The sequence below is a fragment of the Pempheris klunzingeri genome, chromosome 20 (genome assembly GCF_042242105.1).
Source record: "Pempheris klunzingeri isolate RE-2024b chromosome 20, fPemKlu1.hap1, whole genome shotgun sequence".
Classification (NCBI taxonomy): Eukaryota; Metazoa; Chordata; class Actinopteri; order Acropomatiformes; family Pempheridae; genus Pempheris; species Pempheris klunzingeri.
In genome coordinates this window covers 6,508,531-6,521,633 of record NC_092031.1, presented here as the reverse complement: position 1 = coordinate 6,521,633, position 13,103 = coordinate 6,508,531, and the positions used below count along the sequence as shown (strand labels likewise).

The 13,103-nt window shown below is 43.6% G+C and overlaps 2 protein-coding genes across 13 annotated transcripts in view; one reads left to right on the top strand and one right to left on the bottom strand.

The window, feature by feature from the left end:
- Positions 1–1,069: 1,069 nt before the first annotated feature.
- Positions 1,070–6,541, bottom strand: LOC139220383 (NLR family CARD domain-containing protein 3-like). The gene is made up of 7 exons (XM_070852467.1): positions 6,485–6,541; positions 4,580–6,368; positions 3,454–3,615; positions 3,156–3,329; positions 2,847–3,014; positions 2,292–2,338; positions 1,070–2,211 (listed from the first exon to the last, which is right to left on the bottom strand). The coding sequence occupies exons 2-7, from the start codon at positions 6,292–6,294 to the stop codon at positions 1,691–1,693; spliced, it is 2,787 nt and encodes a 928-aa protein (XP_070708568.1). The 5' UTR covers positions 6,295–6,368; positions 6,485–6,541; the 3' UTR covers positions 1,070–1,690.
- Positions 6,542–12,367: 5,826 nt separating this feature from the next.
- LOC139220386 (calcium/calmodulin-dependent protein kinase type II subunit gamma-like) overlaps positions 12,368–13,103 on the top strand; it is a 36,125-nt gene continuing 35,389 nt past the window's right edge. For all 12 annotated transcript variants that reach the window (XM_070852482.1, XM_070852477.1, XM_070852480.1 and 9 more), the window contains exon 1: positions 12,368–12,540. In XM_070852482.1, the coding sequence (XP_070708583.1) occupies positions 12,476–12,540 (65 nt within the window). In that variant the 5' untranslated portion in view covers positions 12,368–12,475. The remainder of the gene's footprint in view (positions 12,541–13,103) is intronic.

Here is a 13,103-nt window from a genome sequence, read left to right as displayed (position 1 = left end):
CGCCTTGACTGGCTTTTTGATATGTTTGTGTATGTGTGCGAGGTGTGAGAGAGTGTGTGTGTGTGTGTGTGTGTGTGTGTGAGAATATGGGGTCGGTCCTGGTGAATTTCTCCGGAGGAACAGAGGGATCAGCCAACACACACGCACACACACACACACACAACCCATGAAATTAAATTCAGTCTTCTTCATTTATCACTTTCTGTTCCTTTTTTTAACAATGTGACTTTTGTGTTCGTTTGGTGTGTGTGTAGCCCTCTGTTCCATCTTTACGGTCACTGACTGACTGGCCCACCGTTTTGACTGTAATCTTAATTTCTGTTCCTTTTTTTTTGATTTGTTCCTTTTTTTTCTCATTGCCTCTTGGGACTGCTAATAAAATGATTGTTGAAAGTGAAATCGACATTGTGTTTCTCCCTTCTCCGGTGGTGTTAGTGTCTTCGCTGACAAAGTTTTATTACAAATGACGTGCACATACTTTATATTTCCTCAAAATACATTCTATTCATACCACTGTAGTCGTGATGCCTAGTAGACAGTTTGTCACTTCCTCTTGGTGCTTAGCCACGCAGATGGAATTGATTTTGTTATATTCATTTATTGAGGTACATTAGAATTTACTGTGCAGTCCTGCTAATTGCAGGGAGGAGAAAGTGGTGTTAAATTATTTTAATGTCATTTATAAAAGGGCACTGGCAGCCTTATTTTCAACCATAAAATGTCCCAAACAATATAAACCTTGGTCATAATTCTTTAAAAACCAACGAGCACAGTAGAAGTTTTGAGCCAAATGCTAAGTACATGCTAATATGGTCACAATGACAATGCTAACTTGACCATCTTAGTTTTAGCGTGTTGCTAACATGCTAACATTTGCTAATTGGCACTGATCATAAAGGGTGTGACTGATGGGAATGTGATGAGTTTTGCAGGTTTGTAGTCATAAACCACCAAATTTCAATCAATCCAGTAGTTGTTGAGATTATTTAAACATGTGAACCTTGCTGTGGAATGAATGGAAAAGTTGGGGATCATTAACGACACAAGAACTCATCCTCTGGGGACCATGAATGTGTACAAAATGTATTGCATCAATCCATCAATACTGGTAGTTTTGAGATTTTTCAGTTTGGACCAAAGTGAGCGTCCGATCAACCGACCAGTCAGCATCCCTGAACCCAAAACTACATGCATGGCTACTGTGATGGGAATTTGCATGTCAGAAGACAAAGAAATGTAAATTCACAGTTTGATCCACCAGGGTGTGTCCCGACCAGACCGCAGAAGAAAGAGGTGTTAAAACATTTTGTCTGTCAGGATGCATCCCGGCCAGGTATGAAACAAAAGAGGTGTTAAAGTAGCGTCTGATCAACCAGATGTGGATTCCCTTGCATATCCCAAGTCTACAGGCAGGCACCCAAACGCCTGCAGGTAAACCCCAGTTGACCCACCCCATAAATACCAAGAGACAGAGAAGATCGGGGAACTCTGTTTCAGAACTGTTAGACTGCGTGACTGTCTCTGTAACAGCTGTTCCTTTTTGCAAAAATAAATGCGCACAAGAACTCCATGCAGCAGACTTTATCTCCTAGAAATTTCCACAACACTACCACCAGAAGTCACATGTCACCTGTCCTCTGTGCTACGTTGGATGGTTGATATGAAGCTGCTCACCGTGTCCCAGTAATACTTAGCACAAGAACACAGAGGAGTCCACCCAGCCAAGCCAGAAGCCGGGGTAGACAGGCTCAGTGAAGGTGGTGTGGAAGGTGTGGAGGAGGTTCAGCGCATCACAGGAGACACTGTAGAAGGACAGTTTCCCCACTGACCAGTCCAGGAAGACTCCCACTTTACTGGATCTGTGTGGAACGGTGACAACAGTTTTCATGCCGTTGTGCCAGGTTCTGTAGCCATCACTGGTGCAGTTTAGCCCCCAGGAAGACTCGTTTTTGCCCAACCAGCTGTCATGACCTTCTCCCTTCCTGCACATCCTCCTGTAGGCTACTCCAATGAAAGCTCTCCCGCTCCATTCAGTCTCCCAGTAGCAGCGCCCAGTCAGTCCCTCCTTGCACAACACCTGAGTCCAGAAGTCAAACCTTTCAGGGTGATCAGGATATGACTTCTTGAGCCAACGCAGCGCTTTCCGGTTTCCCTCGGACAGAGAAAGGTCTGCATGTGCTGTGTTTGGGTCCAGGGTGAGTTTGATGGTATCTGACGGCACAGATCAAGAATGTCAGTCAGTGTGATGTGTTACTCAAGGTTGTCTTATGAGTTTAGTCCTGGTTACTCACACTTCTTTGGACCTGGCTGGATCCTGGATTCACCACATTGTTCCACACTAAAACATAACAGACCACAGTTTTCTGACACTTGTATCATTCATAGAGTTAGAGAAGAACTCCACTGATTTAGCATTTCATCCTGTGCTCCTATATCATTATTGGACTTAAAATGGACAGTTTATTTTTAAAAGATAATGCAGCAGAGATGTACGACTAAAATGTAGATTTAATTTGTCCAAGAAAAACTTCTTACATGATGACTTTAGACATTAGAGCCTCACTGAAGTCTGATAATGATGCATTGAATTAAAAAAAATAATTAAACTCCTGAAATAGATATTTTGATTCACCTCCCCTAGACGTGGTATTACAGAAGTGTGAACGCTTTATGCATTGAGATGGTCTGAGATGTAAACTGCTCTGCAGCATTTAATGGCCACACTTCTATATCTGGAATTTCTATGCTGCAACGTCTTGTTACTTTCGGTGATACCAGAATACCTGTGGTGAGCTAAATTCGGTCGGCTGGTGAATCATGGGGACTCTAGTCGACATCACCACTACCTGAGTTTCTGCAGACTGCATTGTGGGTCGTCTAGCAGAGCAGACAGCAGCTCCAGGCCTGAGTCTCCTGGGTGGTTGTAGCTCAAGTCGAGCTCTCTCAGACAGGATGAGTTCAAAGCAGATGCCAGGAAAGTGCAGCCTTCTTCTTTCACTCTGCACAGGGACAAACTTCAAAACAGACACAGAGGCATGTCACCCAGCTGATCTCCACAGCAATGACAGCAACAATTGAGTTTGCATATTTGGCACTGTACTGTATTCTGCTGTTAAATAATTCATCTGGCATGGGATTTCAGTCAGCGCACTCACACCAGTGTTTCCAGTTTACAGTGGAGGCTCCCCAGTCCACCAGAGAGCTTTTTGACTCCCACGTCCTGAAAGTCATTGTCTGAGAGGTCCAGTACTTTCAGCTGGCAAGAGGCTGAGCTGATTACTGAGGTCAGGGCATCAGCGCTGTGCTCTGTTAGGTCGCAGCTCCTCAGTCTAAACAAACAGAAAACAAAGAAACTGCAAAAACCACTTTCTTAGAACTCGTGAATAAAAAACATCTGTATTTGACACGGGAAAAAAGAAAGCTTTCTTGTCGTTTTCTTGTTCTTCTTTTGACCTGAGCGTCTTCAGTTTGCTGCTCTTCAGTGCACCAGAGAGCAGTTTTATTCCTGCGTCTGTCAGGTTGTTGTTACCCAGGTCCACCTCTCTGAGCTGGGATGAGTCGATGCCATTCCCCAGGATTTCACAGCAGGTCACAGTGAGATTACATGCATTTAGACTGCAGCAGAGAAGGAAGTATGAGAGAAGTTAAACAGTATAATGAGGAAATGTCCTCTTCTGTTTAGATTAGACATACTGCGCCCTGCTTGGACCCCTATGGTCCCCATAGCATCATGCAAACACAGCTGTCCAAATTTTACAACTGCAATGTGTCAAGCCACCTAAGATTATATGGGTTTTAAAAGTATTACCACTCACAGATTGGCATACAACAGGTTTTTGGAATAAGCACTTGCAGTTACCATTTTCTGGCCACTTGGGGGCAGCAGAAAGAGGATGTGAACACCACACAACACATACAGGTGACTACCTGTTAATATATCCAGCAGACACATAGAATGATTATCATTCATTTGTTTTTATGTTTCTGGTCTCTTTAATGTAAGTCACTCCAATACTCACTCTCTTTTAGCTCTGTTTTTGGTCTCCACTAACTCCTGAGGGAAATATCTGGCTCATCAGCTGCTAAATGATCCACTTTGTCTTAACTTTGTCTATCTGCTGTTTGGTGCTGGGCAGGTAATCAGTGCACTACAGATGCTAAAACCCTCCGTGATGCTGAGGGTTTGTTGTTGTGAACGACCTTGATCACATTACACATTACATTACAATTATTTGATCTATTGTCAATATAAAAATGTTAATTATATCCACTTTGAGTAGCATGTTTGTGTCTTTTTACATTGTCAAATAGAGTAATTTTGTTACCTATTATTATATATTAAGTGCACAAGCCAAATAATCCTGCTTGTGCCCTCAACAGATGGTCACTCCATTCTTGTTCCATACCCTGCAAGTGGGTGTAATCCACATCTGACCACACAGTCAGGGGTTTTTAAGTTTCTTAGATTGCTCTCTCTCCATACCAGAAACAATCTGAGCACTGAAGCTGACTATCTTTAACATCAGGAGCACAAAAAAAGCTTTGAAGCTCGTTATCTGCTTTTGGAAAAAGCACTTACTTTGCCACTTGGGCTGTTTTCACGACAGGCAGCATCCTCAGAAGACCTTCCTCTGACCGGGCGTAGTTGCTCAGTTCAAACACACTCAGCTCTTCCTCTGATGTCAGCAACACAAAGACCAGAGTTGCCCATTGAGCGGGTGAAAGTTTGGCTTTGTTAAGACTGCCTGAGCTGAGGTAGCTCTGAATCTCCTCCACGAGAGAGTGGTCATTGAGCTCATTCAGACAGTGGAAGAGATTGAGGCACCTGTCCGGGGATGGACTTGCCCTGATCCGCTCCTTTATGTGTTTGATGGTCTCTGTTCTCGTCTTTTGGTGCGTCCTGTTGCTGGTCATCAGATGCTTCAACAGACTCTGATTGGATTCCAGGGACAGGCCCAAAAGGAAGCGCAGAAAGATGTCAAAATGTCCATTTTCGCACCGCAAAGCCTTTTCTACTGCCTCTTTGTAGAAGATGAGCTCTGATGACTCTCTGAAAAGGAAACGTCTTGAAGCGGACGACTTCTTGACCAAGACGTTGATGTTGTCATTGTGAAAGGTGAGGAAGACGTACAACGCAGCAAAGAATTCCTGGACGCTCAGATGCACAAAGCAGAACATCTTCTCCTCGCACAGTGACAGCTCCTCATTGAAGATCTGTGTGTAGACTCCGGAGAACATGGACGCCTGCGTGACTTTTATCCCATTCAGGATGAGGTCGCTCTCATAGAAGATCAAGTGGCCCTTCTCGAGCTCTTTGAAGGCCAGTTTACCCAGCGAGATGAGGTTAGCTCTCAAGCAGTCAGCATTTGACTCTCTCCTACCAGGCAGCCTCTTCTTCATGTTGTCCACATACAAGGACAAGAAGTGTATGTACATTTGGGTGAGAGTCTTTGGTGTGTCTTTACTGTCCTCCGTCACCAACTTCTTCTCAAGCACACTTGCCGCCATCCAGCAGAAGACTGGTATGTGGCACATGATGTGAAGACTCCTGCAGGATTTGACATGTGAGATTGCCCTCTCTGCTAAGTTGTTGTCACTAATTTTCCTCCTGAAGTACTCCTCTTTCTGAGGGTTGTTGAACCCTCGCACCTCCGTCACTAGGTCGATGTACTCCAGAGGGATCTGACTGGAAGCTACCGGGCGAGACGTTATCCAAACTAGAGCCAAAGGAAGCAGTCTCCCCCTGATGAGGTTGGTCAGAAGCACAGCAATCGTGGTTTCCTGTGTCAAGTCAGACATTATTTCACATTTGTTAAAGTCCAAAGACAGACGACTCTCATCCAGACCATCCAGGATGAAGAGCATTTTGTTTTTACCATTGGTAAAGATTCCTGTGTTTTCTGTTTCAGGGAAAAGGACACCGAGAAGCGCCACCAGACTGAACGGCCTCTTTCTCATCAGATTCAGCTCTCGGAAAGAGAGAGGAAATACAAAATCCAGGTTGGTGTTTTCTCTCTCTTCAGCCCAGTCTAGAGTGAATTTTTTGGTGGATACGGTTTTTCCAATGCCAGCAACTCCCCTCGTGATCACAGTTCGTATGTCGTGGTCTCTTCCCCGTACTGGAGCAAAGAGGTGGCTGCAGTGGATGGATTTCTCCTGAACCACATGTGTCCTGGATGCTGTCTCAATCTGTCTCACCTCATGTTCCTTGTTGACTTCACCACTTCCTCCCTCAGTGATGTAGAGCTCTGTGTAGATCTTATTGAGAGGCACCTTGTTTGCTTCTGTCGTCATCCCCTCCAGCAAGTGACTGAACTTCCTCTTCAGAGTAGCTTTCAATTTCTGCTGACATTCTGCGATCTTATCATCTGAAGGAGAGAATGCATTTAAAGGTTACCATGGGTTTTTTTTTTCAAATCAAGGCGTCTGTCCATATGTCAAATTCCTGAAAGCAGTTAAGTAATGGGTAGTAAGAAGCGCTCACTTTGAGGCTGCAGAGTGCCACAGATGTCTGTATTGTCATGGCCCAGTGCTTCTTTTGATGAAACGATTGACCCTGCGAAAGAATAAAAAGGTCAGCACAGCCCAAACCTGAGTTTCAGTTACTCTGACATCTCATATGTCTACCTTGTCCCGTTGAGATGATATTGATGTTCAAGTTGTCAATGGTAGAATTAATGATGTAGGGAGCGACCACGTTGCCTCCACTCTGAGCGCTGTAGCTGGGATGGAGATGATGAACCGCTGCCTGAATAGAGGGAACTGACTCTGACAGAAACCAGAGAAGTTGATTTATTACAAAACTACAGTGTAGTGAATCATCACTGAAGAAAAATTACTCTTAAAACCAGATTAAGATTATATTATTAAGATACGTCTAATGTTTTTAAGGCTGTCAATTTGTTACGTCTTTTTCAGTCAAATCTTATATTTGGAACCAAACACTTCCTTTGCACCCGTTGTCTTTCTTCATTACTTGTGGTACTGGGTCCAATTCTTTGCCATATATTTTCTTTATTCTTAATTTGACATCCTTACCTTGAGGCTCCTCACCTGTTGTATCTGCAACACTCTTACTCTCCATGTTTGTTTCATCAGCTTCTACGTAGCCACAGCTGACAGCTCTTTAACACGAGACTTTATAATACTGGATCCAATGACAGTTCACGCAAACGGCATTAAAAAAAAAAAATCAGGGTTCTTTTTCAAATCCAACAGATTTAAAGCTGAAGGAAATCCTTGCCTGCTTGAGCAGCAACTGTGATTGCCATTTGATAAACATACTGACAGTAGCATTCACACAGATATAAGAAACTGTCTCTTACTTCCTTCCTGTGTGATGGTGAAAAAAACAGGAAGCTGGTGTTTTCTGATGTGTCTGCAGTCGTGTATTATTTAAAACCTCCTTGAATAAAACCACAGCTCTTGAAGCAGTTTCATTTACTACAAAATGAAGTTCTGTTTGAAAAGAACAACTGACACAACAGGATTTGAGTAGCTTTACTGGTAAAATATAGATTTAACTTGTCAATAGAATTATTTGGCAACAATCAAAAAAACAGTTTTCAGTATTTTTATCATCTATGTGAATTATTCAAACAAGAATATCAGGGTTTCACATTAGTTTATCACAACAAAGACAGTGGATTGAACATTTTTAGTAATGTGACATCTGCAAATACTTAAAACAGCCAAAACCTGACAGAAATCTCTCCTGACTGGTACAATCCTCCAATCTGTGCCCCAGAATCTCCAAACATTTAAGGTTTTAAGGAATGTTTTAATGAACTAACACTGAAATATTTTATTATCCACAACACTACATGTAATGTAGTTAGTGACCTCACCTGTGACCGCCCTTCTTTCTCTGTAGTTTTGTAGTAAAAAAGTTCCCGAAGGACAGTCGAGTCTACATCGCTCTGTTTCTCTCTGGCAGTGCAGGACTACAGTTTATACACCTGCTGTTCCATGTTTGGGCCTATTTTGGCTACAAATCAGTTAGTTATCAAGAAATAATACTGAGACATTAATCGTCTTGCCGCTTCCACATGGTATAGTGTTTTGGGTAAAAAAAAAAACAATTTAAAAATAGTTTTTAGTGAATCGTCAGTGTCTTTCAAATTTAGGTGTCACTTACTGTAAGTATCATGGTTTGATAAAATATTGAGTTTTAGGAGCCAGTTTTGCCTTATTTCTCTTTACATAGTCTGACTAAAGGCATAAGACATAAGACATAAACATAAAGGATACAAACATTAAAGGCAGAGCATTTACTGTTTCTGCCTCTCTTGACCGTCTACCAGAATACAGAGCTACTCAGCAAAAAACAACAGTGGAACAACAAAACAGTGCAAATAATGTATTCATTAGTGTGCGATCAGTCACTTAAAGGATCAGTGTAGTGAACAACTGGCTTCTTTACGGGTCCGAGTGTTTTTACAGTTCCAGTTTCTACACGCTGCACTTTTCCTGTTGAACAGATGGTGGAAGCAAAGTCCAGGTTGTGCTGTGCCGGTTTTCCTGCCTCCATCTGCAGCACATGCTTTGACAGATATAGTTTTAAGGTAGATAAAATAGATATGTAAACAATATTTGTTTGGACCAAGGTTTTTTTTTTTGGAAACCATCCCAAACAAAAAAAATCTTTAGTCCTTCCATTCACTGAACTGACCTGACACTGAAAATATTCACACTAAAAACACAGTATCTTTAAGTTCACCACTTGATTTGTGTAACTCAGACAGTTAAAGCTTCGTGTTTGCTTCAGCTCAGTATTTTAGTGCATTTTTACAGAAAATGAGGACTGTGGACACCTGACTATGTGGACACCTGACTATGCTTATCAGACAGACATGAGAAACTGTAAAGCTGTCCTCTAACCAAATCACAAAAATATATCGGTATGCTGATGACACTGATCACAGTATGCCTGTATGACTAAAATATTCAACTTGACTCTTCAATCATAATTTCGAACTCGATGGCGCTTTATATAAGTTGTAAAAATGTTGTCTTCCAACTAAATAACTGGTGTCAAAGCTTTGGTGTCCCAGGAACTTTACTGACTGACTAGACAAAGCATCATATGACAAAATTTAAACTGCAGTGGAAATTAACACGATTACTGTTAACACGATAACAGAATAGGCAATATACAGTGAGCCTATGTAGGCTATTCAAACTAATGTTAGCCTGTGTTGATCATGTTAAATAGAAAATTATAATAATAATAATAAAGATTTGCTGTTCACCTTTGTTCTTTGGGCTACATTTTATATATTCACCAATATTTAGATATTAGGAGTTCTTCTGCTCTCCTTATATCCTTGTGCAGGTCCGTCTAATAATTAACCTGAGTTAATCAAATTAATTGGGGATCCTCCACAGTTTCTGTGGTTTTAGTGTGAAATTTTGCTGCTGGGGGAAACCCAACACTAACATTGTAGGGATTGTTAATGATCTGTATGAACGGGACGATGTAGCAATGTGCTGTACATATGGGAGGACAAAGTTAAATAAAAAATAAAAGTGAACATATCTTTTAATGTAAATTTTAACTTTCAATTAAATGTTTTAATATTTCATTTTTAATTTCACTGGGCTGAGTTGACATGGTTGAAGCTGATGGATGTAGTTTTTTTCCACAAGGAGTAACCCGAGGCACCCTTGAGCAACCAGAGCATGACAGGGAGAAGTTGTTGAATTTGTATAAGTGCTCCTGAAGTGTATATATCACTAGATTTCCCTGAGTAAAAAGTAAAAGTACTTAGATCTAGAACAGGAGCTGAATGCACATCACCTCTGATTTTTGCTGTGATGTTCAAAAGCGTACCATTATTTATTTATCCTGGCCGAGCTGACTCAGCATAGTGGCATTTCATCAGCAACACCCTGCTTTTCTCTCAAACAGCTACGCACAACCATGACTGTCTACGACTGCCTTGCTGAGCAGTTGGGGGTCAGTAGCTTATAGCTCTGAGGTATCACGACGGTATCTACTGAAAGAGGAAAGAGCCTTACTCATTCACTTCCCCCAGTCAGATTATTTCTCTAAAGCAGCGGAGAGCAGGAGTGTCATGACTCAGCTCTTGGCCCCGTTCACTCTTTCAGTTGTGATGATGTAACAGATGGCATATTCACCCTCATTAGTCACAATAAAGGAAAAGTCATGCCTAAATGTATTGCAGCTACTGAAGCTCTTTTTTGTACAATTAGCCTATTCTGGATACAAACAGAGCTTCAGTTGGCCATGAGAGTCTGCCACAAACAGAAATGGGATATTTTGGCTCTGCAGATAATTCCACAGGACTGTTTTAGCTCCAAGAAAGCATTGAATTGTAGAAATTCAAGCATGAACCGTGCATGGGCGTATGGCTGCAAGCTTCAACTGGCCACATACAAAAAGACAACTGACATGAAGCTGAATGCTGCTGATACTACAGGATAACACTAGTTTTCTCTCCTTTCTGCAGCTAAATTTAGAAAGGGAAGTTTGCGAGGTGCTCTTAAGGTATAGTGAAACATGCACACAATGCACGACGCTTCCATTCAGTCACTACACTGCTAAATATGGCTGAAAAACAGCGTGGCCATAATTATTTGGTCGTCAGCTTTCCCAATTAGCGCTTTCTCTTCTTCTGAGGAGTCACATTGCAAGGTGCGAGCACATCAATGTCCTCCTGCCATTTTCGAAAGTGCTGAGTGTGTTTTTCACAGCGAGGTGGCATGGGAACACCAAGTGAGGTGAATATATATAAGTGCTATCTTCATGTACATTTTCCACCGCAAGAGGGAAGTTGGTTGGAGTCTAAAACCTAACAAACACATTATGTGCATTGTGCAGAATGGCCATCAGGCGGCCCAAGAGGAAGATGGCAATAGGTCTGGCAGTATTAATACAACAGTATGGAAAATTGCATACAGACTTTCTTTCTTTTTCCCTCACTGAGCGCCGATTTCAGCTGAAACCATCCTGCTTTCTCTTCTCTCGGCCTCCCGTGCTCTCACTCCTCTTCCCTCCTCTGCTCCTCTGTCTCTCATCAAGCGGGCAAGGCGTAGTGTGTGGTTGGTGTGAGATAACAAAGGCTGAGGAGTTCACCATTATATAACTTCTGTGGAGGCTGAGGAGGTGGAGGAAGAGGAGGAGAGGCAGCAGGGTTAGCACGTAGGAAAAGGAGGGCAGGAGAGGGCTAGTAGCCTACGTTGCAGTGCTCATTTGTCTTCCACATAACACACGCACACATACACACACATGCTGGCCTCCTTTTCCTGCTCTCCATCACGGATTCAGCAGGCTGCACTTGCAGATATGGCCTTATAATATTTGAACTTTTCAGTGTTTCAGCTTTGTGTTCCCACGCTGACAACCACACAAAAAGATTTTCAAGTGAAATAACCATTTTGCTCTCACAGTGTCTATGTGAGCCAGAGTGCTGAGCGGGCAGCGACACACACACACACACACACACACAGGGCCTCTCAAGCTCTATGGCTCCCTCCAGCCCCACCCGCCTGTCCTCCGATGGCCTCCCACTCATGCCACATTAAACATTTAGTGAGGCACTCTGGATCTGTGTGACACCATCTTTTAGCGCCGCCAAGCTAACAGCCCTCACACTGTGGAAAAACATAGGTGCATGCTCGTCGGTGGAAACCCGATACAGCTGTCACACTATTCCCTCTACCCATCCCTATCTCTCATATGCACTCGCAGACGCAAATGCAAAATCAGTGGTTCAGAAAGGCCTCCTGTGTTGAGAGCAAGACCTGCATTAATCAATATTGATTCCTGGGGAGTGTGTCGGTATGTGCATGTGCATGTGCATGTACTTATGCAATGTGTGTATGTGTTTGTGTGTGTGTGTGTGTGTGTGTGTGTGTCACAGTTTGCCTCTCTGCTGCAGTGAGGTGTGACACAGGGTGGGGTGTATCCCAACCAGTGCAGTAAAATGCTGCTGTGATGCTCCCTGCAATATTTTGAAGATGAGAGAGGAGACAGGAACTGGATGTCAAAGCTGTTTTTCAGCCAGACACATGCGCCACTGCAGGTTTGAGCACCTTTTAGGGCAAAACATCACTTATTTATGTCCTAGTGTCCAACAGAAGAGGGTTTATTTAGACTAAACAACATAATGAATTTAGCACCATCCCTCCACATTTTTTAGTGACTTCATTGAACTGGAGGCCCTGATCTCATGCTGCACGAGCCTACTCTCGCGAGGATTCCTCCCCTTTACCACACGCGCACACACACACACACACACACACACAACCATCTCTCCTCCTCCTCCTCCTCCTCCTCCTCTCCCCAGCCCCTCCCTTTCCGTCTCTGCTCGCCTCTATCCTCTTCAGCCTTGCCTGCCTGTCAGAGAGGTACTCCAGTATTGGAGGCTAGGCTACCCTCCTCCCGGACCCCGTACCAGAGCCAGCCACCGTCGTACCCCAAGGCTCGGGCTCCCCACTCACGACACCGACCATGGCCACCACCGTTACGTCCACCCGGTTCACCGACGAGTACCAGCTGTACGAGGAGCTCGGGAAGTAAGCAGCAGCCTTCACGTTACAGTGTGCATCGTGTTTGTCTTGTCGTTTCGTCCCCCACCCCCGCAACCTCGCCTCACATTATTTCTGGTTAGCCAGCTAGCAGGCGATAGCTTGCCAAAATAGCTCACAGTCTTGTCATGTTGAGCGCTTTAATAATTTGTCAGTGTCTGTTAGCCGGAGTCCGTTATTGTCATGGTGCAGTCCGGCTAAATAACCGTGGCTATCGGCTAGCTAGCTGCGGAGAGTAACGGAGAGCAGCGCAATAAGGTTCACTAGCCACCTAGCTACCATGCTGATATTGATAAACTAGCCGTGTTAGCCCACTTGCGTTGCGTCTATTAGTCGCTAACGGGGATGAAAACACCGCACAGAGGATGGTGCATGAACAGCTGTTAGCTCTTCCGTGTTTGCTAGCCGGTATTTTCTGGTCAGCGGGGCCCCGGGAGACGCCGGAGACGTAGCCCGGTGACATTTCGCCGGCCCAACGGGTCTGACAGCTCCGCGCTGGCTGCATAGACCACAGGCTGTGGTCGCTAGCTAACTAGGCCGACCACTTTTTT

Coding starts and splice junctions, on each gene's coding strand:
- LOC139220383 (XM_070852467.1), bottom strand. CDS start 6,294: ATGACGACAGAAGCAAACAAGGTGCCTCTCAATAAGATCTACACAGAG. Junction 3,015..3,155: donor TGTAAACTGGAAACACTGGT/GTGAGTGCGCTG, acceptor TCTGTTTTGAAG/TTTGTCCCTGTGCAGAGTGA. Junction 2,212..2,291: donor CCAGCCAGGTCCAAAGAAGT/GTGAGTAACCAG, acceptor CTGTGCCGTCAG/ATACCATCAAACTCACCCTG.